The following is a 19,271-nucleotide window of genomic DNA, read 5'->3' as shown; positions in this document are numbered from 1 at the left end:
GTTTAAACTATAGCAGTGGGTCCACGGGGAAAAATTATTACCCGTAGACCCACAGTGGGACATAGCGGGGGGACCACGGGTAATACGCCAAAAATTTATGTACTAGGCCTGGCTCTCATGTGGGAGACGACATCCTAAGCTCTCTGTTTATATTTGTATTTTCTTGAGTTTGTCGCATATAATGCACTGTATGGGTAGGTACACTTTCGTATGTAGTAAAAATTTTCTACGACGCATACGAATGGTTACATTGGCATAAAATATATAGATTTCGTAAGATAAATGCATTTTCTATTATTTTGCTTTGTTTCACACACACTAAAAACTTTGACTTACAAGTATTTTTACAGGTTTTAAAATATGTTAGTTTTTGAACAAAGATTTCCTCAAGAGTATTTAATTGCTAAATGAGTTGCATTGCACTGGTTTAAAACCACAAAATGAATTGCTCTAAATGTTTGTTAATAGCATATCATATTTTCAGTGACTTGCACTTTACACCGCATGTTACAATAAAAGGATAATTTCCTTTTGAAACAAATAGTTTGTGGGTTTACATCAAGTGCGTCTGGCCGTGCAATAATGAATAATTACCTACAATGAAAATTATAATTTTAAAATAATCTTCCTCTTGTGACGAAACCGATTAAACACAAAGTTAAGTATTTTCTGATGCTGTCTATATGTACTGTTTATATAGTTATTTAGTACTTCTAAAAATTGGATGGTCTGGCATAAGTTGACGATTAGATAATAGCTAACTAATATGTTCTTTATGTAAAACTATATCCCATTAAAAATAATAAAATATAATCTTAAAGCGCGTTGATACTAAAATTTCGAGGTCACGTCACATGGCAATACCGTCACGTCATGGAGTATGTCGACGATTTTGGTATCTTTGAATCTTGCCAAAGAAGTTAGAAAATAGAAAATAGAAATAACTTTATTGACATAAATAAATAGGTACAGCTAAAAAGTTTTACTTCTAACACGTGTGCTCGGCACACACGCTCTTTTTTTGGTAAAATAACCCATAAAAGGTCGTATAATTTGTTCAAATCAAGATAGAATGAGAATTTTGTTGGATTAAAAGAGATACAAGGGAAACCAGATAATTTCCTGACAGTTTTAAAGTCAGCGTAATTGATTTACAAGACAGCGATTGCGTAATGGACTCTTAACTTGCTAATAAATTCGTAAAAATAGTCCCTGTTCCACTTTTCAATAGGTTTTATTAAAAAACATTATTCCACGAAATCTTTTATCTATGTGGCCTGGTTTATAGGTTGAGATTGAATTTTAAATCATAATATTTATGTACCTACTTACACGTAGACTTTGTTGAGGTTATATCGGTGTTAAGTTTTTTGTTTCATTTCATATAACATTGTCTCGTCGCAAACTCGATAGAATTTGTGGGTAGGTACTCTGAAAACGAGAACCACCTAGATCCTAGTAAATACTGTTTACAAAGAGTGGAACAAATATCAATGGTCAAGATTGTTAGTGATTTTTGTGTATAAGCGCTTCCTTCATGAAACAAGAAGGAACCACTAAAATAAAAGCACTATAATCCATACTAATATTATAAATGCGAAAGTAACTCTGTCTGTCTGTCTGTTACTCAATCACGCCTTAACTACTGAACCAATTTGCATGAAATTTGGTATAGAGATATTTTGATATCCCGGGAAATAGGATAGGTTTTATCCCGGAAATCCCACGGGAACGGGAACTATGCAGGTTATCTTTGACTGCGCGGGCGAAGCTGCGGGTAGAAAGCTAGTACAAAATAAAGCTCAAACATTTATTGACTTAATTAGACTTCTAGGTGTACTTTTGAATCATCATAACACAGTTTTACCGTTTACCATATTATCAATAAAATTTCTATATTTACACTAGCTTCTTTTCACATGTGAGAGGCTAACATAGCTCCTTAACACAGAAATGTCTGCGGAATTAAAGCAGTAATAATACGTAATGCATATTTAATAGTATCGGACCCTCAGACGTTGATTGTCCGATGTCAATTGGACGTGTCACGACAATAGGGCAATTTGGGACGTCGTTGGTGCCCGGGAGATGCAACATTACACTAGGGCTAAATTTGAAAAATTCTCTGAATGTTTCCAAAGACACTGTTTTATAATATAAATTGAATGTTATAATTCTCGTTCATGTTGATTGTTGGTGTTAATTTAATCAATGTTTTTAATGTTTAGCAGGCATCTAAGCATACGCAAGTAATCAAAGATGGTACCTCAGTACTTAACAACAGATTTATACTTTTAACTGAATTAATTTATTTTGAAGCAAAAAATATGAACGACCTTTATATTCTTCCTTCTCAGATTGTATGTTAATTGGTGGCTTTTTATATAATTTGTAATAAGAATACTAAGTTAATTTGAAAATGAATTAAGATATTGTAATGTCACTAAAAATTAATTTTTAGATCAGTTAAACTTTTTAATTTCACACTCGATTTTAAACTCATGGCCGTTGATAACTAAGTATATTTTCAGTTGATACAATATACTTAATTTGATTTCAGTAATATCCGGGTCATTTCTCTATAAGCAAGGCCGAAATATCTATATCATTAGAATGAAATAAACCTAGGAATGGCAACATTATCTCCACAATTACTTATTCCGATTAATTCCTGATATGATTCTTCCGGTTGTTACATTTATTATTTTATTGTTACTATTTATAGATACTAGATTTCCGTCCGCGGCTTCGCCTGCGTTTTCAAAGGAAAAACCGCATAGTTCCCGTTCCCGTGGGATTTCCGGGATAAAACCTATCCTATGTGTTAATCCAAGTTACCCTCTATATGTGTGCTAAATTTCATTGTAATCGGTTTAGTAGTTTGAGTATTTGCGTGAAAGAGTAACAAACACACACACATCCTCACAAACTCTCGCATTTATAATATGTATAAGTAATATTATTATATTAGTAGGATTACAATTTATTCCTACTGGTTTTCTTCAAGTTGTCGGGTTAGCTCATTTAATTTTTTTAAACGTGAGTAGTACAGTGCTTTGGTATTAAAAGTTACTTGTAAACATCTCTGTGATCTGTGCTTGTAAAGCTAGAACGGGTAATAAAAATTATATTAACTTGTTTCGAAACCTTGTTAGTTTTATTACGTTTGCATCGGAAACAATGTACATGTTTTGCAAACAATAATTTTGGAATAATAGCATTAAAAATTAACAATACAAATGCTGATTTTATCCAAAATGCCAAACCTTTGACATGTTGTATGTTGCAATGAATATTGCAAATGTTTTGTTTTAAGCGAGTCATCGCTAGATTTGAATGTTTCGTAATATTAATTGTAATTACTATTCTTGCAGCTTTTAATATAATATGGATTTCTCGTAAAAAAACAATAGGATAAAAATTACACTAAAAAACCCTATTAATCTTTAATTTTGTTTTATTTTTGACATGGAAAAATTTAATTAATTCCTGGATGTAGAAGCTAACTTATACATTGTGCTTATATTTTGCCAGATGTTATAAATTCATACCTATTTTTACTACATTATATACTTTGACACGATCAGAATCTCAATATTATTCCCCGATTATATCTCTCTCTCTTCAGCCTTTTCCGTCCACTGTTGGACATAGGCCTCTCCTAAGGCACGCCATAGAGCTCGGTCTATTTTATCGATTTTATCTACCAGTTTCCAAAATTTATTCGGCTCCATTTTAAAACGCGATACTCTTTCACTTATATATTTTTATCAGCCGAATAGACTAGTGACGTCAGAGGCTCTTACGTCATTGGTGCTTTGCCCTATTTTACACGAACTGTGACGCACAAATGTGACACGGTTGCAGTTATTTTTAATGCATTTCGGGGTACACCATAATTATTTTATCTACTTGCCTTCCTATATTTACACTCGTGTTTTAACGAGCAATGATCTTTGTTCCAAAAAGTTGCGTCGTTAGAAATCTACGTTATTTCTTAAGGATAGTTGTTATTGTTTTAGCTTTTATCTTCCTTCCACCCAGGCGGAGTGCCTAGTTCTACATATATGAGCGGCGTTTGATTTTGACTCTTCTGAATTTTAATACGACATGGATACACAATAATTTAGGACATTGTAATAGATAACCTTTCTTAAGTTGGTTTTGATTAGGTGTGGGTTAGATCGCCGGGCGATGGATTTAGTCCATCGTCCGGTGAGATGAGGCGGCGTGAGACGTGTTCCGCTCACGCCGCCCCATGAGGTCAGAGCTGTCGGGCTCATAGTTTGTGTTGGCCTGGAAACGGGCAGCTGCTGATGGGGTCACGGACGAATTCTACCTATACCCGTGGCCCCGTTGTTGATGTGGCTTGACGGAACGCAGTGGGGTTTTGGTCGGTAGGAATCCGACATAACCCACGGCCCTTTCCCCGGAGGCCGTGGGTATATAGATAAAACATTAATAATCAAGATTTAATACCAGTAGCCGTTCAAAAACCTGTGTTCTGTAATTAATATTTTCAGCGACAAATACAATTGTTTCTCACTTACTACCTATAGTTAAATACATAGTATACTTTTCATTCTTCCTTACTATATTTTACTACATTAACTTCGGTTTACCATTAGGTACGATTTTGTAACAATTTGCAATCTTGTCTAATGCAGCTTATCCGTCAGTGACACAAGTATTACAAAACACGATGCTCGGTAGACTGTGATGTAAGTTTGATTGTTGTAGTGATTTAAGAGCAATTGTTTTACAATTTCGATTAAATTGTGTTGCATGTGCATATGGGCATGTAGTTTTAGGTATAGAACTATAGAGGACATGTAGATATGATTAATGACATAATCTTTAGGACGAATACGTAAGTTTTAGAATCTGAATTCAGAAATCAAAAAGCCCGGGGAGACAGAAAGAAGTGTATTTTAACATACTTACCTAGCACAAAAAAATGTAGTACATATTCCTTTTTGTTTAGTAGGTACGTAATTCGGTTTAATAAAAGTAAAATATTATATGGTAAACGTTTCTCCAATATTTTGTAAGTAAATAACTAAACGACTCTTATCAGTCAAGCTCGGCTTATCATAACAAGTTGCAGGTGCAATCGATTGGTTTGTGCTAGTAATATTTGTGATAACAGGTCGTTGAACCTCGTCTTATATTGGCACAGGTGGTTTGAGGTTGACACAGTTTCAAGATGTGATACAGGGTGTTACAAAAAAAATTGTAACTGATGCCGATTTAAATGTAAAATATTTGTTTCAGTACAATAAAAAAATGTTGTGTGGTTTTATGAAACCACGGTAAAAGTGAAACTGTTCGAACGGTTCCGAACACTGCTTTGTGTAGCGCATGTCGCGTGCCGGTCGGCTGCCGAGTAGGTATACCTACTCGGCTGCCGCGATACACGCGACATGCGCTACACAGACCAAAAAGTTTGAGACGATGTAATAAAAGTTTCACTTTAATTATAAAAGTTTAATTATATCCACTTACAGATTAAAGATAGAGAAAATGCTTCAAAATTAAGTTCATGAGACTTACTAGTTGTAATTACTGGTGATAATTATCATGACCTATGATTAATATTTAATACATACATTGGAATCGTTCAATTTATTAATGACCTGCCATATTGTATACTCACATCACTTCGTGTGTTAATTTGACAAAAATATATCAAAACTTCACATCCTTGGACAATATCCTTTCATAATAAAACTGTCTTCCGTAAGTGATTATAAACTTTAAATTTTAATAGCTTATCTATTTTAAAGTGTCGTAAGAGCTACTTAATATATAAACACGTGTTAAGTGCTTCATCACGACATTTGTTGAATTATTTACTTTGATAACAGCTGTTTCCATTATGAATAGAGTGCTAATTGTAAAAGTGTCACCAAATATGGAGAAATCGGACGAAATTTGATCCTTCTATGGTAGTTAGCACTAGCTAGTTAATGCGAAAGTTTGGTACATAAGCGGTTATATTTATTGGTGTTTTGTTAAATGATATAGATATAGTCCAAATAAGACATCATTTTATAAAAGAACAAGTCAGGAATTTTTCTTAATAAAACATTTCTACGATATCCTCAAGACGTCCTTCCCAGCTCACGCACAATAATTTCTTACTTGACCTTCATTAATAATTAATAATATAAATCTGTTTGTTCCAGATGCCATCACGACAATAATCGTCATATCGTATAGGTATCACGCACCAATCAAAGACTGATTTTACGTAGACATTCCGACCAAGACATGCGATAGCCATGTTCAAGCTTCTAGGAGGACTTAGCGTGTACTTCAAGTACCAGCCAATCAAGACTGATAACGCCGTGTTCAGGCTGCACAATGTGTTCACGACGGTACTGCTGCTGACCTGTTCGGTGATCATCACAGCCACGCAGTATGTGGGACAGCCGATACACTGTATATCGGGACCTGGGCTACCGAACCATGTGGTTAACACTTTCTGCTGGATCACGTCGACGTTCACTATGCCCGATGCGTTTACTAGAGAGGTGAGACTGCTACATATTTTGCATTTAGATAACAATTATTGAGCATTAAAAATATGTTTGACTGCATCTAAGTTTGGTAAGAGAGACCGCGGTCAAATGTCTGCACAGTTAATTACAAAAAAATAAAACCATAGTGATATGTTTGCCACCTTTTTGCTAAAGCGAATGAAAGTTCTATTGACAATCTTAAATAAAAGCCTTCTTCTTCACTTTATTTTTGTAAAGGATGTAAAATTATATTTTCAGTACAAAATATTATGATATAGCAGTCGATGTACAGTGTTTATCCGTAACTCAGATTGTTCCCGTAAAAATGGCAGTCAAACTCATCCAGTTTACGAGACCTATTCATTGATAACAAAGACACAAAATAATATCAACGACACTTCGTTGCGTAAAGTTGTACTACACACGCCTCGTGGGAGGCAAATAGTAGCGTGCCTTCATTCATGTTATTTTTATTACAATGGGCTGAGTGATGTCACGATGTTGTTCTATCGTGTCGTGGTTGAGTTGCCTGTCTGGATTTCGAAATTTTTAATTAAAAGGGAAAAATGCATGTATGAGGAGGCCACCTCCTCCCTAGAGATGCCTGTCCTAGGCATCTCTAGGGAGGAGGTGGCCACTAATTATACTAGAAAACTACACCTTTTAATTTTTAAAATCTTCATTTGGTTCGGTTAGAGGGTAATGAATATTAAGGGAAACAACATTTTTATAATTGTATTATCTTCTTGATTGGAATACATTTGTTTGGGTCTTGGTATTCAATTCCAGCTAGCTGTTTTCAGGTTGGATTAATTTACTATTTTTCGATACATACAAAATGAATACACTTCCTGTTATATGCATCACTTCATGTTTATCAAATACGAAATTCGAGGATTCTGCAATTTATCGGAAGTTCTCATTCAATAAAACGAATGCCTCGTTCAGCAAATATTTTTGCATCTGGCGTTTCGCCAATTCTAGGCTATTTCAGCTTTCGTGTCTTTTGTTATTATTGTTTATTGTTTCGTGGACGGTTCTTGTATGGTTCTTGTAGTCAGTCAGTGTCGCTTCTTATTTCTCTCAAAGGACTGTGTTCCTTATTAGCTGTTTGTCTCCCTAGTTTTGTGTCAAAATGCTTTGCACTTCATGATTTTCACCACTGTTTTTACAGTTTATTTGCAAACGTAAATTCCTTCCCTTATGTAACTGACTCTTTTAACTACTACGGGCTTCGAATTATACATAAATATAATGTAATAAATACTTCGTCTAGTATCTACTCCCATACCTATTACCAATTTACTTTTAATGCTATTGTGTTTGTTATAACATTATGTTGGCGAGTTGTACTTTGACTGTATTTATAAACATCGTTTCTTTAACGATCAACAAACAAATGATTCAATATAATTAATACATTATTGTTGTCTTATTTGAACAAAATGTTTGTGATTATAGCTAATGAGTCCACGAATTAACATAACACGAGAGAGGAATGTTTAAATGCAATAACAAATTTGTCATGACGAATCGAGGCGGCGTTTTGTTTGTAAGATTTATTGCATTGTAAATGACATTAATTTTGTTGGAAATGCACGTGTTTTATGCAGTTGAATTTTGTTGCTTATGTAACATTCTGTTTTTTTAAATTCAGTCAATTTATATTTTATTCATCCATTAAGAAGTTAAAGGGGGGCAAAATTAGCCTGAATTGCTTCCAGAAAAGGTTGGTACGGCCGTGTCGCTTGTTTGCTCGACTTGGCATGCCACCAGATCAGTTTTAACGATTAATATTAGTAGAATTCGTTTGTAATATAGTTTATTTATGTTTATAAAAGAAATGTGCATCCATACGAAATTCCATATGTAAATGTCACGCACTATTAGCAAAAAAATGAATACGAATTCAAATCAATCCAAGAGATAGGTAGCCGTAGATTTGTGTTCGCCTTGACCTATAAGGTTAGTTATAAACTTTAACATACATATGCGTTATCGTCATTATTATAGCTTTATTATTATATCTCACTTGAATTATGACGTATTTTATATGATAATATTGTCGTTATATTCTCGTATCTAAAGATTTTCTGCATTCAGCATAGGTACGTTAACTCTATAATGATACTTGTTTCTGTTTTACTTGTCTCTTGTTCTTTATAGTTGACGTTATGAACAGTTCAAAGATACTTAAATTTAATGTATTTTTTCTAACAACTCTATTTATCGAGTGCATTAATTATGCACGGAAATCTGTTCAACGAACATATTGAAAAATAACAATTTTTGTCGGAGATGTTGGGAATAGGTGCTTTTTCTTACGACCTGGGGGCTTCCTAGATGTCTTAAGGCAGTATTACTTCCAGCTTGGGAAGTGATGCCGCTAGACGTTCTACATAGGCTCTGCATTTTCCATACTGGAAATAATACCTCTTTAAGACATCATGGTAACATTTTTGATACTTGAAGAGATTTACATGATACATATTTTATGATAGATTCTCCAAGAATAGTTTTATCTTTTAGGTTACATCTTACTTACCTCTGATGGTTGTTAAATTGAAGTCAATTATTGAAGACCTTTCGCAATAAGCAGGTCAAAATGATCATTGCAATTATTGCACTAGATTTTCGATTAATAATAGTCAATTGGGTATGGTATGTAGGTGTAAAATTAGCAAAGGGCAATAGGTTACAAGATCAATATTATTGGAGAATCATTATTTGCGATATTGGACTTGTTCTATAATGATTATATTAGTCTTTAATGATTTGGAAACCGTTGTTCTATCGTTAAATATACCAAAGACTCCTCGAAACAAACAAGGAATGGCAGGCTTCATTGTTTTTTTAGATATTTTTGACATTATGAGCTTTCTTTACGAATGTTATGCTTGCGTGGTAGCTCTAACCTATGCTTTTACTATAAGATTTCTTACAATTTTTTGAAGTGAAAACTTCTTTAGCGGCGTTGAGCACTTTTTCTGTAATGGGTATAAAATCTTAAACTCGCGTTAGGACACGTGACCTGATCGAAAAAGCGTAAGACGGATACCATTCCAAAATATCAAACATGCTCAACGTTAATAATCAAGTTTTCACTTCTGCCGGCATTCCCGGAGTGCAACCCGTCTTTTTTTTGTTTTTTATAACTCCTTAGTTCACTCCGCCTCTGCAGTTCGTTTTTTACTGTGAAGCCAATGAAAATGTCACTAGGTTACACGTTCCTTGCACAATACATGTCCTTGTCTGCAAGCGATTATATTTCAAGAGCATTCAAGCAATTTGGAGCAATGAACACACAAAGATGCACGACAAGACGGTTTATTAGTTGAATCTCTCGAGTCATCACATAAATTGGATGAGCAAGAAATCTGCGCCCAGTCGTTAACCGGTGTAGGCGCAATTGTACTGCAAATGGCCACTTCCTCACTTACTGTGATTGCAATTCACGATTAGAGAATATAATGAATATTTTATACCACGTGTCGAGTGTCATGATGTTGGTAAAATTGTGTTTAGCTGAACTATGGTCTTGCAACTGATGTCTGCATATCTTAATGCAAGGATGGAAGGTGTTTGATAAATCTAAGGGGATCTTCTCAATAGACAATTAAATTTTCGAAAACGAAAAGAACAGTTTTTTTATGTTTTATAGGTAGAATTATTTTAATTCGTGTAATAGGTTACACAAAATATTTTTTCGAGAGATTGTTCATTAAATTTTGATATAAACGAGCGAATGATAATTTTATCATTTCATGTTTTTATATAACAAAACCGAAATCATAGGTCAAAGATTCTTCAATATATACACAATGGTTCAACTAACATTGCATTCAGTGCTGCAAAAGAGCGCATCTAAAGTTCTATTATGATAGTATAAAGAGTGTTTTCAATTCAGTGTAGGTCTCGATATAATATTATTATTGTCGTGTTGTAAGGAGGCTTTATGGCTACTTAGTAATAATTTTACATACAAAGTTTGTGCGTTCCTTCATAGCTGTATATGGAAAGACATGCATGCGTTCTGAATTTATAATCTTAATTTTTTTGACCCGGAATTAAAATGCTTGTCAGTATCCTTTTAAACAGGATAAATCCAATCAATTTCTATAAGTTTTTATGAATTACGAATCTGAATTCAGACAGGTATTCCTTCATTGTGTGGCCAGCCATAGTTACCATGTTGATTAAAAATCCAGCTATTAATCGCTACTAAATTATTTTTAATATATCTGTTTTAAACATACATTCATATACCTACAATATCAAATATAAGACTACATTTCATTATTAGACTACAAGCCCGCATAGGACAAAAATATGGGTCAAATGAACCACCATGGGACATATCTAGAACGATAGCAGAGCAAAAAATAATAAGATTCATCACTATGCCGTCACTTGTAAGCTGTCCAACTGAGTGCAGATGAGAATTGAAAAGTACAGGTAGACTCGGTAAATTTTGGTCATATATTATTGTACGGCATTCTTAACCATCGATAGATCCATTAAAAATAATAAGAAACCGCTCAGTGCCGTACAAAAATGTGGGTCCACCAAGTCGGAATTTTTATTTAATTTCCGAGAGTTACCGGGGGTAAATTTGGTCATTTGACCATGTACGGCATCTGTGTCATACTATTGCTATACTGCTTTTAATCCATTATTCCGCAACGCCGTACAAAAATCATGGGGACAAGGGGAAAAAATCGAGAGATGCAATCCCCTCTCTGTCCCCACTCCAGGGGGTCATTTGACTAAGTACGGCTTCGGTTCCAAAACATTATCTAGCACTCAAAAGTACTATTAAAAGCAATGCCGTCAAAAAATAATTGTTCTTTTAAATGTATACCAATAATCATCTTAATTTCATCGAATTCTTGATATAAAGAGCTGTAAGGTCATTTGACCCTGTACGGGAACTTTTTTTTTAACATGATATTGTAAAATTCAATTGTTGTATAGTATTGCCGTTCAAAAGAAACCGTTCTAAAAAAAGTTATAGAGAAATGCAAAACCAGAAATTTTGTTAAAGTTTAAACATCGTAGATTAATGAAATATAATAGTTTTCTACACTTTATCCGTTGTTTTAAATAGTATTTACATAGATAAATTAGGAAAAAACGATGCCGTACATTTTTGTGCAGACCACATCTTTTAGGCTGATGAAAGCGACGAAAGCTACAATTTTAAGAGTGCTTTATGGCCATTTGATACAGTACGGCATTAACATATTTTTACCCAACTACGGCAAAGCAAAAGGAGGGTTATGGTTGTTTACAGGTCATGTATGTATGTTCATCTATTCCCTCGTAACTTCTAAACTACTTATCAGAATTCGACAAATGACATATCATTAGAGGCGTCTGAATTGTTCACTGGATAACCAACGACCAGCTAGCTAAAGGCTATATGGGGTTTCACAAAATCTAATGTGGCGCCCTCTAGCGGACAAAACATACAGAGTAAAAAAATAAAGTTAAGATAAATATGCAGTGTTTGGTATCATTTGAAAGCGCTTTACTTGTACATTTTGAATATGTATATATTACTAGCATTTGCTTGTGACTTTACCTGTATTCATGGACTGATTGCATATAATTCACATCTTTTCGTTCATAGCTTTTTTATTAGTTCATCAATTTAACGGAGTCCATTCCACCTGACTCCGACTTTCCAAGGTGATAATTAACCACCTCGAGCTTCTTAATATTAATGTATATTTATATTTTATTATAAAAATATAAAGCAAATATTTCGTTATATGGATTTTTTTCTTTTTCAGATTTTTCCCCTTTGAACCAACGAAAATGTACGGCACATGAAAAAATATTCTCTTTGCATAAAATACTTTAAAAATAAATTTATTTCGTGTTGTGTCAAATGACCCCCTGGAGTGGGGAAAGAGAGGGGATTACAACTCTCGATTTTTTCCCCTTGTCCCCATGATTTTTGTACGGCGTTGCGGAATAATGGATTAAAAGCAGTATAGCAATAGTATGACACAGATGCCGTACATGGTCAAATGACCAAATTTACCCTCGGTAACTCTCGGAAATTAAATAAAAATTCCGACTTGGTGGACCCACATTTTTGTACGGCACTGACCGGTTTCTTATTATTTTTAATGGATCTATCGATGGTTAAGAATGCCGTACAAAAATATATGACCAAAATTTACCGAGTCTACCTGTACTTTTCAATTCTCATCTGCACTCAGTTGGACAGCTTACAAGTGACGGCATAGTGATGAATCTTATTATTTTTTGCTCTGCTATCGTTCTAGATATGTCCCATGGTGGTTCATTTGACCCATATTTTTGTCCTATGCGGGCTTGTAGTCTATATATTATATTTGTAATTTGTTACTAGGTGGGCAAGGAGGTCGCGCATCCGGGTATCATGAACGAGTACGACAGCACACAAGCGAAGAAATACTACTCCTACTACCAGTGGGTGTGCTTCGTGCTGTTCTTCCAGGTATCCTATGTGTTTATGTTGTCCTAGTATTTTTATCCTAGAAGTTGAAGTGAGAAATAATTAAGTTTTTTAATAACATTTTTTTTAAGTTAAATGTAATAGCAATTAATAAGGAATGCCCATTTTTTTTTTATTTTGATTTCATTAGATAGTATTTTATTTGAGTGGAGTAATTTAATTATAATATAGAATTGTATTATAATAATCTAAGTGTTGATGTCCGTCCACCCAGTAGGTACTAAAAATGATAAAATAAACAAAGCTACTCAATACTAATTAAGTTCAAAAAGAAAAAGTAAATTTAGATCAAAGGCTCGTCGAGTTACTTACACCGTTAGATAATTTGGTCGTTGTTTGTATAACCAGTAAAAATCTAACAAGAGATCATCTTAACACACATATCAAATGCAGGAGACATAACACCGAAGTAGATTTTCTTCACAAACCTTCAATCTGTAGTCACTTCATAGTAATATTATAAAGCTCAAAAGTTTATTTTTTTTGAATGCGCTAATCTCAGAAACAACGGCTCCAATTTGAAAAATTCTTCCAATGTTAGGTAACCCATTTATCGAGGAACGCTATAGGTTATATATCGTCATGCTACGACCAATAGGAGCTGAGCAATTGCGGGTAAAACCACGGTACACAGCTAGTATAAACTTACATAAACATCACGTGCTAAAAATATCACATTCAGGTCGGATCCCATAACGGTAGACACATTGACCATAAACAGATGAACTTGAGACATGCTAATTAAGTAAACTGAGTCATCTACTGTTACTGGCCCGCTTCTAGTGACGTTGCTATGACGTGTAGATTCGAAGGTATTGTCCGATATTTGATGTAAACCAGTTTTCGGTTAGGAAAATTGATGACGAAGGTGTCGTAACGGTCTCTGTTGTCAATAATGCCTTGAACTTATGCGAAACTAGCGGTCCGCCCTGGCTTCGCCCGTGGTACATATTTACGTTTTCTCTACATAAAAACCATCCTCGTACTTCAAGGAATATAATAAAAAAAGAATTATCGAAATCGGTTCAGCCGTTCTCGAGTTATGCGCTTACCAACACATTTTGCGATTCATTTTTATATATAAGAAGATTAGACTGAGGGTAATGGAATAATTTAAGGCAGAATTTGAAGCAAATGTTTTAACGATATACTAAATGTGTACTTAATAAGAAGACGAAGTTGATTTACATATTCATTATTTGATTTCTTTCAAAAAAATTTCATACAATCTTGTAAAATCGAGATCTCGAAATATTGTAGTATTAAACAATAATTCACAGAGACACTGATTTATTTTTTATTACAATCTTGTAAAATCGAGATAATTGATTTGTTATAATATAATAAAAAGGGGAAAAACAAATAAATAATTGCATGATTAAGGGCTGATTTTTCAATCCTTGGTTAATTCTTATTCGTCGAATAACGTATTAAACTACCATTTCAAAAATTTGCCTTTGCCTGTCTTTGACAGTTTACGGGTGACATTTTAATACTATCGTGTAATACTTTATTGGGCGGATAAGTATTAACCATGGATTGAAAAGTTGGCCCTAACACTTGCAACACGTTGCAACATAGCCTAGACAAAGTCCTACCCATTTTTGAAATGGAATAACTAATCGAACGTTTCCGTATTTTATTTATACGTCATCATTTCATTGAGAAGCAGATCACGTTTGACACGATAACCGTAACATTGAAAATGATGAGTAATATGTAACTGTATGCACAATTCACATGCTCTTATTATGTGATTTTAGTAAATTGAGGATATTTACCACTTGTTCTTAGTGATCTTAGAAATTTACGAAAGACGGACACTGGCATAATATGTACTATGCACTATATATATGTTGACCGCCTCCTTGGTACAGTGGTTGACGCGTGAGCGTAGAACCGAGGGGTCCTGGGTTCGATTCCCGGTGGAGACGAAGAAAAAAAAATGTCTCGGTCTGGCAGGACACAGAAGGCTGATCACCTACTTGTCCCTAAAAGAAAATCGATCAGTGAAACAGATGTATGAATAATGCATCTGCCCCTTACCCCACTACGGGGACACGGGACTTCACTACTACTATATATATGTCACTATCCCTTTTAACATTGTTCTGGAAATATTATAATAAGACTAGCTTGTACCCACGGCTTCCTCGCGTTCGAATTGTAAATCCAAATAATCATCGAATCCTGGATTCATTGGAAGATAGACCTTTAGGAGGAGATCGGTGACAAACACATGCACAGATGAAATGCATGAATAAAAATGATAATAGTATAGATCTTAAGCCATTATAAATATTCGAATACTTGAAGAATAACATTAGTTTAAAGTTATGTAACAGTAGTTGCAGTAAAGCATTGTTCAAATAGTGTTTAACGAAATTTATGGCCCAACTTTTCACCTTAATACAGCTTCAGACATAAGTTCCAAACTAAACAGAAATTTGATATATTATTTAGTTTTTAGCATTTAAATGCTTTTTATAATTAATTTTAAATTTTAAAGAATAGAAATATCGATCACTAGGCGGGTAAACCGCGTCTTTTACCTTAAAGCAAAAGTACTATTCTTTAAAATTTATCACATTTTGGATATTTCAGGCAATAATGTGTTACACGCCCAAGTACCTTTGGGACGCCTTTGAAGGAGGCTTGCTGAGGACCATAGTGATGGGTCTCAATATGGGCATCTGTCATGCAGAGGAGAAAGAGAAGAAGAAGGACGTCATCATTGGATATCTCATCAGGCATGAAAGGGTGAGTAGAATCTTAAGTGACTTTGCCCGCGTATAACTTGTCTAAAATTTATCAAATTGTATACTAAATGTTTCTCTTGAACTATATACTAAAATTGCGTCAAAATCCTTTGCGTTGTTTTAAAGATACATACATAGGGACAGATAGACCTGCAAGTTTGTGTTATACAATGTAGTGATTAGCTGGTGCCCGTGGCTTCACTCACATCGCACTTATGTGCTAATCAAAAATAATCTATATCAGTGCTTAATTGCATCCATATCTCATGAGCCCGTTTTGTGTAATTGAATAACGGATATACAAACTTATCTTTCATTCTTATAGATGCCAGTTTAGTGCGCCGAAGATATGATCCGAAGCTTTGTTTATTTTACTAAAAGTTTTAGATCAGATTTATTTTTTATCTACGTCAAAGACTAGTGTGGGAAGCTAGCACGATAAATCTTTATATAAATTATATGTCCTATTCCGACCCAGCCATACCAACGAGTCGTTTCTCAGAAAAGCCTTTTTCTATATAAACCAACAGTTTGCCATCGTGATTCCCTACACGTTGTCAAGGCATGCGGATCATTAGCAACGCTACGCACGGACTTCGATCCCAGGGGCATTCACATACATAGAGTTTATTAGCCAGGGATAGGTGGAAATGTAGTAAAGGAGTAGAATGGTCATAGAAATCAAGTCAAATATCCTTTTCTAGTGTTTGATTTTACGCGAGTATTATACATTTAGAAATTAAAGACTTTTTAACGGGTTTTAAACGCGATTCATTCATTATATTATTTTCCCGACGTTTCGAACACTTTACAGCGAGCGTGGTCACGGGGAGACATGAGACATGTCTCCTCGTGACCACGCTCGCGTAATGAATAAATCGCGTTTAAAATCCGTTAAAAAGTCTTTAATTTCAAATATCCTTATTTAGTCGTATATGGTTAGTAAGGTTTGTACAATATTTTTTGTCAGATTGCCATTGTACATATGGCGGACATTTTTATATAATTAATGAATTGTATGTGAAGTTAGAGGAATCTTGAATGTAATTGATTTGTTAAAACTTTGGTGGCTGCTGGAGGTTGGAATGTTGCCAAAATTTATGTAACTATAGATGGGTGAAATAAGTAAGAAAAAATGACTTAAGACTTATACGTTACGCACGAATGCTTAACGGCGTTGGGTATAAAATCTTAAACTCGCGTCAGGACACGTGACCTGATCGAAAAACCTAATCAAGTTTTCACTTCTGCCGGCACGGAGTGCAACCCGTCTTTTTTGTGTTAGGCATACGTTTAAAAAGGAAATCGTCAACTAGGCCGCACATTGTAAGAGCATTCTACGACCACTAAAATGATCCCGTTAGGTCAATTTAAAGTACTACCAGTATAAAATAGGTCTCCAATTTGTTCGGAAACATTGCTCTCAATTTGCTTGAATAGATTGTTTTTCACTTGGCATAAATAAACCTAGATACATATATTTAATTATCCTTTATAAATATGAAATTACAAATTGAAATACAGTAAAAGTTCCTTATTCGCGGGCAATAGGTTCCGTAAATGTGCCGCGAATAGAGAAACCGTGAATATGGAATGGTAATTTGTATGGGGTTATAGGGGATACGTTCCTAGGCGACGAAATAAGAAAGCAAATACATAAAGAAATCAGTTTTATTGAAATTTTTGACCATATATATTTACTAATTACCACTTAATTAGGTATTCTCTTCAGGTTTAGGCAATGGCTTAGCAGTTTTTACTCGTTTTTTAGTCGACATTATAAATTCGTAGTTGTAGTTCAGGCGTTTTCTAAGGATAACAATTGATTTTTATTTAGGTAAATACATATATGTATGTAATAAATAAGGAATAAGGAACTTTGACTGTACAGTCGAAGTTCCTTATTCGCGCTTCCTTCATTCGCGTTTTCACTATTCGCGGGTGGAAAAAATGCGACCTAATTTCTATATTCGCGGCCCAAAATTCTTTATTCGCGTATCGAATCGGTACATCGGTACATACATATATGTATTTACCTAAATAAAAATCAATTGTTATCCTTATCCTAATCAATTTCTAATCAATTCTTATTTCGTCGCCTAGGAACGTATCCCCTATAACCCCATACAAATTACCATTCCATATTCACGGTTTCTCTATTCGCGGCACATTTACGGAACCTATTGCCCGCGAATAAGGAACTTTTACTGTACCTGTTAATTATACTTACCTACTGGATTACAAGGAATTCGCGTCGAGCATGAAAATCGAAATTCATTTTGATACTGGAAAGACCCTGTACGTTTATATTAGTCACTTGGGAAGAGGTAAAATGATTTTATTTTGTTTGAGGGAAAACCTGTGTGATAGTGGGTAAACACATATCAGGAGTTGAAATGTACTTTCTATTAGGTCCGACTATGCAACACAGGCGGCAAATTGAGTTTGAAAACATAGGTACTTGTTTTAAAATAAATGACAGCAAAATATTACTTTGACTTTGACTAGTTTTTAATGGTGTAAAAAGCTAATTATATTGAAGTAAAAGTGATTTTCTTGAAAAAAAGTGACATTACTATCACCAGCAAAATCGACAAGTTTTGCCGCATTTTTAACAACGTGAAATCATAGTCAAGTGAAAGTTGTGAATTTTAACGTAAAATCCATTGGCCTTACAAAATGGATCGTGACGGACCGTTGGTAAGCTGGTGAACTTTTTGCTGCAGGTCGTCGCCCGTTCAATGTTCGATTGCGTAAGACTTCGGTGTCTTATCATCTCGATTAGGGCGCGTGACCATTGTACTATTTGTCTCACAGTTGGTCAATGTTCAGAACTTGTGCAACGTTCTGTGAAATCTGTGATGTAGAGTACCTCTATTGGATTAGCTTGTGAATTTCAATAGTGACTAAATTAAGTCAAGGTAACACAAATAACTAAAAGCTATCCATTTATAAGCAGTGCTCATGTTATGGGCAAAATAATATACACGCACTATTTAATTCCGCAACAAAATTACACTACAAGGGTAGTCTCAATAGCATCATCATAGCAACGTGTAGAAATGTAATAAGATCTCATCTTGTAATTAATGTTAGACGCTGGACTATTCTATGAGAAAGGCCATACTTCATACTTCATAGTTTAACGCTTGTAAAAAGTTACGATTTTAACCTATATACAACTCTTTGAAAGTTACGACAAGCGCATTGTATTCCCAAAGCCAATTCATTGCTCGACAAATTATTACCTTTTTATTTTGATTAGTTTTCAAATCACCCCCGTTTCCTGAAATGTAAACATTAGGCTAGGCCTTTCCCGGATTATCGATTACAACAGGTGGCGCTATAGTGAGTCATGTAATGATTTCCCAGAAGGCTTTTGATTAATCGCTTCTAAGTCTTCTTAGGTTTTAATTGGGTGAGCCAAATGATCAACTTGCGGGGTTTTAATTAAACAGCGTTTTGTATCAAGCTCTTTTT

The 19,271-nt window shown here is 34.5% G+C and overlaps 1 protein-coding gene across 1 annotated transcript in view; it reads left to right on the top strand.

The window, feature by feature from the left end:
* Positions 1–19,271, top strand: part of ogre (optic ganglion reduced) — a 42,997-nt gene that overhangs the window by 8,184 nt on the left and 15,542 nt on the right. The window contains exons 2-4 of the mRNA XM_090119209.1: positions 6,189–6,536; positions 12,907–13,014; positions 15,637–15,792. Coding sequence (XP_089975335.1) covers positions 6,285–6,536; positions 12,907–13,014; positions 15,637–15,792 — 516 coding nt within the window. The 5' untranslated portion in view covers positions 6,189–6,284. The remainder of the gene's footprint in view (positions 1–6,188; positions 6,537–12,906; positions 13,015–15,636; positions 15,793–19,271) is intronic.

This window comes from Colias eurytheme, chromosome 3, assembly GCF_061535395.1.
Source record: "Colias eurytheme isolate Ceu_HAF_F1 chromosome 3, ilColEury1 Martin Lab GWU primary, whole genome shotgun sequence".
In the NCBI taxonomy this organism is placed as follows: domain Eukaryota; kingdom Metazoa; phylum Arthropoda; class Insecta; order Lepidoptera; family Pieridae; genus Colias; species Colias eurytheme.
The sequence above is the reverse complement of the archived record's forward strand: the minus strand, read 5'-3'. Positions and strand labels throughout refer to the sequence as shown.